At 47.8% G+C, this 12,229-nt stretch overlaps 1 protein-coding gene and 1 long non-coding RNA gene across 3 annotated transcripts in view; both read left to right on the top strand.

Moving 5' to 3' along the window:
• Positions 1 to 797: 797 nt before the first annotated feature.
• Positions 798 to 9,902, top strand: cdk13 (cyclin dependent kinase 13). Its single transcript, XM_086021341.1, has 14 exons — positions 798 to 2,760; positions 3,748 to 4,332; positions 5,093 to 5,251; positions 5,422 to 5,561; positions 5,654 to 5,824; positions 6,149 to 6,338; positions 6,427 to 6,483; positions 6,590 to 6,691; positions 6,782 to 6,859; positions 6,955 to 7,071; positions 7,204 to 7,335; positions 7,764 to 7,963; positions 8,045 to 8,515; positions 8,616 to 9,902. Exons 1-14 carry the CDS (start codon positions 1,652 to 1,654, stop codon positions 9,269 to 9,271), a joined length of 4,167 nt encoding a protein of 1,388 aa, XP_085877467.1. The 5' UTR covers positions 798 to 1,651; the 3' UTR covers positions 9,272 to 9,902.
• Positions 9,903 to 11,130: 1,228 nt separating this feature from the next.
• Positions 11,131 to 12,229, top strand: part of LOC147127161 (uncharacterized) — a 38,931-nt gene continuing 37,832 nt past the window's right edge. For both annotated transcript variants that reach the window (XR_015084346.1, XR_015084347.1), the window contains exon 1: positions 11,131 to 11,300. This is a non-coding gene — a long non-coding RNA (uncharacterized LOC147127161). The remainder of the gene's footprint in view (positions 11,301 to 12,229) is intronic.

The following is a 12,229-nucleotide window of genomic DNA, read 5'->3' on the forward strand; positions in this document are numbered from 1 at the left end:
GAAATATGTTCACGTGTTTATCAGCGGCACAGTACAAATACTTTGTTACTGCACTCAAGTAGATTTTTCAGATGTCTATACTTGAATATTTATGTGACCTGTGGCATGCAAAATCAAAACCAGGGTCCTTGTCAGAGTGTGTAGGTGAGGAAATCCAGCTTTATTTATATAGCACATTTCATACACAAAAGAGAACTCAACGTGCTTCACACAAGCAAAGAAACAACACTCAAAAGCAATTACAAACACAACAGATAATGACATTCAGAAGCAAAGAGAGGGAAAAAAGTACCGTACCAAAATGCGAAAAGAACATACATGGACAACATTTAAACACATTAACTGAAGACTTGAACAACATTTAAAATAAAAGTAGCTTTCTAAAGAGACCATACTATGAAATAGATTTGAAGATTCTTAAAAAGTGTATGCATGCACATAAACTGAAATGTCATATGACCAAAAAAAGCCCTCGTAAAGTGCGATTCTGACCTTTACACGCCCAAATTCAGCCAAATATGGTCAGTTAAATATTTACATACAGGCCGTGAGTACTTTTGCCACCTCCTGCATAATACATACAAAAAATACAGTATAATTATTTACACTTCTATTAATGTTAGCTATAAATGTATACGAAGAAAATACGTGAACGGCCGCAGCACTTGCTTGTTAAACATTAAAGCACAGTTTGTAGTTGTCCATTCCAGTGGTGGGGATCAGGGGTTCCCTCGGCGATGACGTCACAGGGCACGTTGTTACGCACAATCCTGTGATTGGCTGACGCAGGCGCACGAGGCCTGTAGTTTGAAAGCTCGTCTGGAGCCCGACAAGTGTGAAGTAGCACTAGCCTTCCTCACATCGTCAACTAAGTTCACGCCGTTTGGCAACTTGATTCCCAATCAACTACTCCGCTCGCTTTGGCCCCCAGAAAGCAACGCGGGGCGCCTTCAGGGACGATGACGCCACCAGCGGGAGCGAGCCACTCGACGGATTATCCGACGATGGACGCGGCTTTTTGACCGCTTTTTTGAGGGGTCTGGAAGTCCACACCGAGAGCGGAGAGACAGACAAGAAAGCTCCCCAGCTGGCTAGCGGCTAATTGGGCTAGCTCGCGTGCCGCTCCACTTCCTTGTTGCGCCTCGGCAGTGTCAAATGGGAGGCTGACAAGTTTGCTTTTGACTTTGAACACCAGCCCGTGGATGGGAATACTCGCTCGCACCGGTCGCTCTCTGTCCACGAAACTAGGGCTTTAAATCCGGACGGGCCTGGGGCCTGCACTTTTGTCCACGAATGCGATGTGTCGCTGTGTACCGTTAGCTGCCGGAGGCTAACCTAGCTCTCATTTAGTCAGTGTGTGCTGGTGAATCTGTAATAATGCACACCGTCGACTGTTTAATCGTCTACTGGTAGCCGATTGTCATATATTGAGTGTGTTTGGCAGAATTGATTAGTAATCAAATTGGAGTGAAAACACAATCAAGTTAGCTTTGTGATGCTAACGTTAAGCTCGTGATCTCGCCAGCCAGGGCATTCCGAACGTGAATTATGATGCCAACTAGCCCGATGTTATCCTGTTCCACTGCATAGCATAGGAGTATTTAAAGGTTATTTCTCAGTGAGGGTGTCGTAGGTGTAACCGTGTGGATAAATGCCGAATTCGGATGTACTTCGGGATGGCCGCGGCCGGAGTCCCTCCGCGCAGAGAAATGCTAACAGGCAGGACAGACGTAACGCGAGTAAGCCGGGAAGCAGTGCGGCTCAGCGGGACAGACACCGAGACAAGAGACGCTCCTCGGCTTCCCGCCGGAAGAAACGCAGGCAGGCCAAGGACAGGGACTTGTGGCACATCGGTGCAACGGAAGGTACTGTCAATGACCGACATGGCACTTTTGGGAAGGAGACTGAACTTCGGACACTGGTGGAGTACGATGACGTGAGCTCCCAGTCTGAGCGCTTCTCCGGGAGCCCCTCGCCCAAGCTTGACCACCATGTAGATCGGTTCGCCGTGGACCGATTGAACGACTTAGGGGAATATAATGGCCCAGCGAGGGACCGCCAGGACGTCTTCCTCATCAAGGACGAGCGCGCCAAAGCGCCTGCAGAAAGGAGCAAGGACCCTGGCCGCAAGAAGGAACGTCCTAATCGTGAGAGAAACTCCAAAGTTCGTGGACTCAGCCCGAGCAGTACTAAAAACCACCGAGACGTGGCGAAGACTAATGACAAAAATGGCAAAAGAGCGTCCACCAGTCAGTCGTCGCAGTCTGCTGACAAACGGGATTCCAAAAGGCAACGGAGTAAAACGAGAGCAGATAAGGAGCCGCCGTCTGCGTACAGGGACGTTCCTCCGCAGTCGTATCGAGACGAAGAGCTGAGGGCCTACAGGAGAAGCCCGGGATTCAAAGCTGAAAGTCCCTATGGGACGTCCTACTCGTACAGCTACCAGTCTCCGCCCGGTTACAACCAGATGATATCAAGACGAAGCCCCACTTATCCAAGCAAAAGAACCTCTCCCGCGTCCAACTATTATGGCCGAGACGCTGACGCGTACGGCACTTACGGTATTGCCAAGTCGCCCAGCTCGTACTCAGGCAGCAAGAGGAAGCGGTCCCCTACCAGTCCGGCCAACTGGCGCCGATCTCCCAGTTACAACCGACACAGTCCGTACGAGCAGGGCGAGTTTGTCGCCAGTCCGTACGGAGGCCGGCGGAGATCTCGAAGTCCCTACAGGAAATCCCTCAGCCCAAGTCCAGATGTCAGGTGAGTGTGCAAAGCTGAGATCCAGGGATGGATTTCTCGCCATATGTAACTCTTAAAATGTAGTAAAATGGCGGAAATATACCAGTGCAGTGAACTCCCACTATTCACGGCAGATAGGGACCAGGCCCTGCCAAATTCTGCGACAAATAAACCCTCACCCAAAAACCTTTGTAATTGCCTATTGATGCAAGCAGATGGCACAAAAATAATATGTTAGTATTACAGTAATATGATTCAACAATCAGTAATATGATTCAACAATCATTGCAGCAGTAGATCATTATGACCATAATAACACTATTTGCCTCGTTTTTTAAATTTACGCCGTCACAAGTGGCAACAAAACTAGGACATGCATATTAATGTGGTTTCCCAGGACTGTTATTCGTTAATCCTGCTTACTTTGAAATGGCAACACACGTTTTTGTTTTTTTTTGGCAAAGGCTGCGATTTTGTTTCAAACGTCTACCGCTCAGATGGGAACCTTTGAAGTCGGACTGCCAAGTTAACCACTGAGTTTCTGTTCCTCCCTTTCTTAGGCCAGATGTTGTTGTTTTTTTACTTCCTCCTATTGAATCTTCCTACTAGGTTTAGCTTCAGCGAGACACGTTCTTTATTTTCTTTCACAATTTAAAACAGTTCCCAGGTGCTTAAAAGTGTCTGACATGCTTTCGTTCACGCTGCCGCAAACGTCAAGAATTGGACAATTCTGTTTCAATGAATGAGGGTTGGCTCACACCACCTGCTATACTGTGTAAGCAATGCTGAGTGCTACTTTTGTTACCATGACAACCAGGGGCGTAGCTAGGGTGTTGCGATTAGGCGAGCGTGTATATGCATTGTCAAATACCCTCACAACCCCCTGCTGCGTTTGACAACGGAAATGTTGAGGGGGAGGGGGATCTCAGTGAAATAGATTTTCAAAATTGTTCATCCCATTCCAAAAACGATGACGCGATCTTAAACACGCTGAATCATTCTTTCCAGGCGATCGGCGAGGTCTCGCAGCCGCAGCCCGTATTCTTCCGTCAGGCATTCTCGCTCCCGCAGCCGCCACCGCCACTCTCGCTCCCGCAGCCGGCCCTCCAGCCTCTCGCCGAGCACGCTCACCTTCAAGAGCAGCCTGGCGGCCGAGCTCAGCAAGCAGAAGAAGGTCAAAGCCGCCGAGGCCGCCGCCAAGGCCAAAGGCGCCGGCAAGGCTTCCACGCCGACTAAGGGCGCCGCCGCTGCTCATCAGCCCAGTCCCAAGACCAACCACGCGGCCAGGAAGGGGCGTCCGCCTTCGCCGCCCGCCCCTCCAACAACGGCGGCAGCAGCAGCAGCAGAGAAAGGGCCACGCACGCCCACGTCAAGCCAGCCCCAGTCGCCCTCCGACCGCTCTTCGAAGAGGAGTACGGAGCAGCCCGCCAGCCGGGAAAAAGACGGAAAGGCGAAAGATGACTCCAAGAGGAAAGCGGCGATGGCAAGCGGGTCGAACAAAGATAAGGAACGAGCCGGCGGGACCTTCATCTCTGGTGTGCCGGCCTTGCCGCTTCCCCTGAGTGTTCTTGAGCAAATTGATAAAGGAGACAGGTAGGCTACTGGGAAAATACACAATATCGAGACCATAAAAAATGCTTTTCTTTTATATAGTTTTCTGAGTAGCTGCTCAACTCGACTTTATCCATACAGAACTTTAAAACAGTCACCGCATACAAAGTGCTGTAAAAGAAGTGCAAATCAGACATACAAAATACAAAGGCATAAATTAACAACACAAAAACCGTAAACACCATAAAACACTAAACCAATGCAGAGTCTCGTGTTGAGTCAAAAGCCATAAAATAAGAATGTATTTTAAGACAAGTTTTAAAAATGGACATGGAAATGCTGGTCCAATTTAAAACCCAAGTTCGAGACTGTTGACTTTAGACCAGGCATCCCGGTGTCCAAGTCAGCAGGGTGGAATTTACAAGGGCTACTGCGTCACCACCAACACCATAACTTTTTTTTTTTTTGCGTTTAGTTGAAATTCAAGAAGTTTGGTGCCATCTTGCTCCTGATTTCCTTCAGACAGGACAAAAGTGGCCATCAGGTTAAAGCGTCCTTTTGGTTCAGTGGGACACAGATCTGACTGTCATCCGCATAGCAGTGGAAGGAAATACCATGCTTTCTTAAGACCAGGGGCAGAAAATACAATGAAAACTGCAGGGGCCCCAAAATTGAACCCTGTGGAAACACCATGCGACAGTAAAACCAAAAACAATACAAAATGCTGAAATTTAATCAACTGTAAGCCATTAATTTTTATGGGTAATGTAATAAGATGACTTTTTTCCTTTCCATTTCTCAGCGCAAAGGACGCTTCCGTGTCGGCGAAGAAGAAAACCGACCGAAAGGGCCGACAGCTGCTCACCGACCTACCGCTCCCACCTCTTCTTTCCAGCCGCACGTCTTCCCCGCACAGCCCGGCCGAGGAGAAAAAGGCCCAAACGCCGCGCAAAAGGCCGAAGTAAGTTCACCTGCGTTTTGTCATTGTTTTCAAGCTTTGTTGTACTGTGAGATTTTTTTCCCCAATGTAAAATATGCACCTTGGCTCAGTAAAGGTTGGAAACACTGTTCGGCAGACCTCATCTATTTGTATACAAAAAAAAAAAAAGTCAGTCACCTTATCCATCCCAGAATGTGCGGCCCGAGATACGGCGAGATAAAAGAGACGGAGATCGACTGGGGCAAGCGCTGCGTGGACAAGTTTGAGATCATCGGCATCACGGGGGAAGGCACGTACGGCCAGGTGTACAAAGCCAAAGACAAAGACACAGGTGGGATACGCTCATTGCAGAAAAAAAACCCCCAAACTGTCCTTTTTGTGAAGCTGCAGTTGAAAGCGATGACGCCATCTTCTTGTCTGCAGCCGAGATGGTGGCTTTGAAGAAGGTGCGTCTGGACAATGAGAAGGAGGGCTTCCCAATCACGGCCATCCGAGAGATTAAGATTTTGCGACAGCTCAACCACAAGAGCATCATCAACATGAAGGAGATCGTCACCGACAAGGAGGACGCGCTGGACTTTAAAAACGATAAAGGCACGCTTTGTCTTATCTCCCCGTGTCACAATGAATACTACTTATTTTAAAAAGGCAGGCTAATGGGAATTAGCATGGATGCTATATGTCGATGATGAATACGTTTTGGTTTTTCAACATTGCATGTTTAAAAACCAAAATCCTCAACCAAACCACATAGTTTAGTTTCATTTTATGAAAGTCCACTATCTTAATGCTGACGTCGAATGTGAAACGCCATAGATGGGCTAACTGAAATTGGCATAGATGCCTCAGTAATTTTAACCTTCAAACAACTGCTACCTTAACATACACGGCGTCGCTTCGCCCCGCTTTGACCCGCAGGTGCTTTCTATTTGGTGTTTGAGTACATGGACCACGACCTGATGGGCCTGCTGGAGTCGGGCCTGGTGCACTTCAACGAGAGCCACATCAAGTCGTTCATGCGGCAGTTGCTGGAGGGGCTGGACTACTGCCACAAGAAGAACTTCCTGCACCGCGACATCAAGTGCTCCAACATCCTGCTCAACAACAAGTGGGTCCACGCTCCTCGTAAAGCTCCTCGCCGCTTCTCCTTTCAAGTCGTTTGTTCTTCTCACGCCTGTGTTCTCTCTAACCATCAGAGGAAAAATCAAGCTGGCAGACTTCGGTCTCGCTCGCTTGTACAACTCTGAGGAGAGGTGAGCCGCTTCTTGATTTATTCGGCATTGGCATATCAGTCTGCATCGATATTCCCTTTCATTCGAGCACTCTTTTTTCCATTCAATCTCTGCGTCTCATTCGCAGTCGGCCGTACACCAACAAAGTCATCACGCTGTGGTACCGCCCACCGGAGCTCCTGCTGGGCGAAGAGAGGTACACGCCGGCCATCGACGTGTGGAGCTGCGGGTAAGAAGACGGGCAACTATTGATTTGTCGTGGAGGAAAAAAAATAATCTTGTTTTAAAAATAATAATAATAATATGACTCTGTTCACAGATGCATCCTGGGCGAATTGTTCACAAAGAAGCCCATCTTTCAAGCGAACCAGGAGCTGGCCCAGTTGGAGCTGATCAGGTATCTGAAATGTGCTAACGAAAATTAGTATCGAGCCTGGGGTGAATTTCAACTTTCTTGCTTATCAACACTTTGCTCATTTTGTTGTCTTCCAGTCGGATATGCGGTAGCCCGTGTCCCGCGGTGTGGCCGGACGTCATCAAGCTTCCCTTCTTCAACACCATGAAACCAAAGAAGCAGTACAGGCGACGACTGCGGGAGGAATTTGCCTTGTAAGTTCCTAAGGGTTAAACGCAGTCATTTCCAAAAAAGAATCCTAATTTTTAATTTAGAAATCTTTTTTTTCGAAACCTGTTCAATTTCACTTGTGTACTGTATTTTAATTTTGTGGGCTTGTCGTTCAGCATTCCTCCGACCGCCCTGGACTTGTTTGACCACATGCTGAACCTTGACCCCAGCAAGCGCTGCACGGGCGAGCAGGCGCTAAGCTGCGAGTTCCTCAAGGACGTGGACCCGGACAAAATGCCCCCGCCTGAGTATGTTGTGCTACCTATTTCGAGGCGTTCAAATGACTGCCTGTAAAGATGATGAAAGCATTTTCACTTGTGGAGGCAGCACTTCGTACACTTGAGCACAATGTAGCACCATCCAACAAACCTTAATGCAGCTCTGCTTACCGTTTTGGCTTTTATTTGGCAAACAATCTCAACCAAATGAAATCTAACTATAGTGAAAATTCCAAACCTATTCTAACCCTGTTCAGAAGGCCCCGGTCACATTTTCAGAAAGAGGCAGCTTACTTTGCTGTTTAATTTCACACATGATGGCTGGGCCGGCATTCCAGAGATCACAACTATTTTTATACAAGCCATTACAAAGTCAATTTACCATTTTATGCCCCCTTTTTGACTTTCACCCCCCCCCCCCCTCTCTCTCTCTCTCCCTCCGGCATCAATGTCCACAGTCTTCCATTGTGGCAAGACTGTCACGAGTTGTGGAGCAAGAAGCGTCGGCGTCAGAAGCAGATGCCCGAGGAGCTGGCCGGCCCCCCGAAAGCGCCGCGCAAGGAGCTGGGCCTGGACGACAGTCGCAGTAATACTCCTCAGGGCTTCCCGGCTTCTGCAGGCATCAAAGCACCCAGTGCGGCGGCTTCTTCACTGTTGGGTGAGTTTCACGTAAAAACTTAGTGTCACATTGTAGAGGTATCAAATGTGCGGATCCACTGTGATATCGTTCTAACTGCAGACCCCAAAGGTCCAAACTCCCAGTTGACCCAGGAGCAACTGGCCGTCCTGCTGAACCTCCTTGGCCCGCCCAACAGCGCCGCCGCCAACCCGGCCCAGTTCTTCCAGGCCGTAAGCTCCAAGGTCAACCAGGAGACGCTGCAGCAGCTCTCCAAAGCCCTGCCGCCGCCCGACGCGGCCGAGCCTCCCGCTCAGCCGCCGCCCGCCAAGCCCCCGCAGCCCGCCGCCCCAGCCGGCGTGCCGCGCACCCCTCCCATGCCCAAGCCCCCTTCTCCTCCGCCCGAGGGGGACGCGGCGGCCGCCACCCAGACGGCCGTCACCATGCTGCTGGCTCAGCTATTGCAGGCTCAGAGGCAGGATGCCGGGGACGGGGGGGACGGGACAGAGGCCGGAGCCAACAACCTGGCGGTGGGCGCAACCCTGCTTCCTCCCGATACCAAACAACCTCCAGAATCCAGCCCGGTCTCACCTGGTAATCCCTTTTATTTTTCGTTTTATTTTGTTATTAAATAAGAATCACATGTTGATATGGACCTTGGTTTGAGCACTTTTTGTTTTTATTTGTCTTACAGTGCTTGACATGGCCGGCGTCCCCATCTTGCCCCCAGACCAGAGACCGCCCGAGCCCCCAGAACCACCTCCGCACGCCGACCTGGACTACAGGCGTCCGCCGCCTGAACCCAAGCCCGGCCACGCCCCGCCCATAGCGCCGGTCGGTGGCGGCGACGGCGGCGCCCGCCCCCCTGAGCCCGACTACCCGCCCCTCCCCACCGCGGAAGGGCCTGGCTACGGGGGCGACTTTAGCCACCCGCTGCCGCCGCCCCCCTTCACTCCATCGGGCTTCGGGGACAGCTTCATGGGTCATATGTTGGGCGCGGGGTTACCACCTCACTCTCTGAGAGAAGTGTTCAGCGGGCCGGGGCAGGCCGCGCCCCTGGAGCCCTTCCCACCACCGGGCCCCCCTGCCACCGGACCCCCAGGGATGGTGTTTGCTGGTGACAAGGACCACCGCTTTGAATATAGCCCCCTACCAGTGGAGGGCCAGCCCAATCCTGGCGCCCTTCACCTGTACAATCACGCTCTGGTCCGGAAGGACGGCGTGCTCCCTCTTCCTCCGCCGCCCATCCCAGCACCGGGCCACGCTTGGGCCTCGCCCTCCTCCCAGGTGCCCCTCGGCTTCGTCCCCCACATCAACTCCGCCATTCGGGGACGAGGGCTGCCCTTCTAAACAAACTGGAAGCGACGTTTTGTGACTTGAAGCAACTCCCCCCTCCTCGTGCAAGACGTTAGAACACGTCCGAGGAGCTTTTCTCAGACCATTTTCTTATTTTTTTGTAATTTGTTCTACAAGTCTTTTAAATTAAACTTTTTGGGGGAGAGTGGACAACGAATTAGCCTTCTGGTATATTCTTATCCTTCCCGTTACTGCGACCTCTTATACAGTACTTCAGTATAGTAGTCATGTTTTGCACTACTGAATGAAGTAGGCTCAAAAACACTTTTACCAGCACAAGAACAACACATAATGTGACCCCATCTCTTGTGCTCTCTTTTTGTGTGTGTATTTTTTCTTTTTTCTTTTTTTTTTTTTTTTTTTTTTTTTTTTTTACAAAAATGCTCCTGGACTGGTAGCACTCGGATGAGCAAATTTGATCCTGACAGTGAAACTCTGGAGCAATCGTCAAAGTTGTAAAATGATCTAACACAAAAAAGGACACCAAGTGTTTCTCTCCTTTTTTTTGTATTAAAAAAAAATCTCGACCACATCCCTTTTCCTTTTGGCAAGTGTTTATTATTAAAGAAATGCCACTGTGTATAACTTGTCTTTTCAGTTACTATAAAGATTATTTTTCAATGTCTTCTTGCTGCGTTTTACTGTGTGTGACCTATGCCACCACCGGATGGCACCATTTTGTAAAAAAATATTTTCTACTGTTTACGTGTTTTTAAATGAAGACGAGTGTGCTGTTCAGCACATTTAACACTCCCGCGGGTTACTACTTCGGTAGTTTCCCTTGACCAGTGGTGGGAAGCAGTGAAGTACAAATACTTCTTTCCGTGTCTGTTCTTCAATTAATTGCTAATTTTTCTGATGTCTTTTTACTTACCGCTTTTTTTGTTAAAATATCCTTGTTCCTTTTTATTAACCTAACCTGAAGATTTTGAGTCCCGAGAGAATTAATGACCATGACACAAATGATATGGAGAAGCAAAATATTTCCCATCATGACCTTATTTTCGCAATTTGTTTGAAGCAGTCGGCCACAAGAATAATTTGCAGTGAGCAGCAATTTGGAAGTGCTTCACCGGCTTGTCAAAGATCTCAAGAGCCCCTTTTAATGGCAGTTTTAATAGGAATCAGGGGCGCTTTGCCAACTTTTTGTTCCTTTGGCAGTCGTCAAGTCTAATGTTCAGTCCGTAGTCATAACATACGAGAAAGAATCAGACACCATCACCTTGATTGTGTGATGTATAAATAGCAGATTCATCAAGTAAAAATAGTGTATCCATACATAGCTGTGTAAAGAAATTAAAAGGTGCGGAAATGTAACAAAACAGAATTGAAAGGACATTGACAAAAAGACACCAAGGACATTGAATAGCCGTACCAGACATTTAAGAATATAAAAAGAAACATTTATGCAAATCCAAACAAACTGGCATCTTAAAATATACTCATAGCCTTCTCAATTGTAGAACTTGGCTAATTGGCTTTTGTGTTGGGATTTTTTGGGGGCCCTTTTTTAATTTGATTTATTTTTTAATTTGATGGGTATAGACGTCTTTTGAGCCAGACTACATACTTTATGTATTTTACAGTGTATCGCCGGTTAAACGGAGTGTCATTCCACATTGTAAGTCACGAAGTAGAAATGCTACCTTTGTTAGAATGAGTGCTTTAGCTCATTTTTAGCTGGTGTGTGGGGAATGATTCGCATTTTCTTTTTCGGGGGTCAAATGTCTAACTATGCACGTCAAGCTATTATTAAAATATGTGACGTTATTTTCTGATATATATAATGAGAAACCGCAACAACCTTGTAGTTCAACCATAAAATCGTTAGAGGGCAGCATATCGTCTTTTAAACGGTGCACACCTGTTTCCTATCTGACCGGTACTGTTTGTTCGAGATTACTTCGGATACCTTTAGGTGTTTTGGGCGATAAAGACTGTTCTTATTGGGTGTGTATCGTTTGTATTCCTCTCAAATACAGGGAGCAAGTTGGAAAGGTGTATCTGGAGGAGCGAGAATAAGGTAAATATTCCATTTTAAATTGTCACGTCTAAACGCACGACCCGCCAGGTTGACTCTATGTGAGTTTAATTGATTTGTTTTGTCCGAATTAATTCTGGTAAACTAATTCAGAAGGCCATTTGACGTAAAATCTTGCTCAGGCGTTATGTAGTTTGGCCACAGGGCGGTGCCAAAATCCTGAAAAAAAACACCATTCGTCAAACAGTTGACATTTCCGACCATGAAGATTTATTGACACACCTCTCACTACTAGGGCAACTTTTGGCCTTCAATCCATCCATCTAGTACAAAATTAAACCTTACAAGTGCTGCACTAGTAACACCGCCAAGCCCAACCATCCTTCATATTCAGCTTAAGGTCTGTGTGTTTGTCCAGTCTTTCAGCACACTAATATATTTTTTGGTTTGTTTTAATTGAATTTATTCATCTTTTAACCCACCTTCTGTTATTCACGTCCAAACTCAACTCAACTCAACAATCTATTTGCTGTTTTTGTGCTGTATTGCTTTGGCGTCTGATTGCCAAAGAGTCGAGGTGCTCCATTTTTGGCAAAGTGCTTAGCAGACATTTTGGGACAGGTGCAAGCAATTATAAATTATTGACGGATTTTCACCATTTGCATCAGGGCTTGGGTCCTCCATATTTATATTTAAAAAAAAAAAAAGTAATGTGATTCAAAGTGTTTAAAATGGACTGAAGCCAATTTTGATCATCTCTGCTCATTAGCCGGTTAGTCCGCCATGTTGTTGTTGTTGCTGCTGTTGAACGGGACAAAGGGCAAACTGCAGAGCATTAATTAGGAGGTTAGCGTGATTTATTGGAGGATTTAAAGCGGTGCCTATGAATTAACCTTTTCACCGGCGTAACAGTTAGCGACCCGCAATGCATAAGTCAGCACGCCTCGGGCCTCACAAGCGGTGAGTCGGGC

The sequence above is a fragment of the Filicampus tigris genome, chromosome 21, assembly GCF_054856515.1.
Source record: "Filicampus tigris isolate MCC_2025a chromosome 21, RoL_Ftig_1.0, whole genome shotgun sequence".
NCBI classification, from domain to species: domain Eukaryota; kingdom Metazoa; phylum Chordata; class Actinopteri; order Syngnathiformes; family Syngnathidae; genus Filicampus; species Filicampus tigris.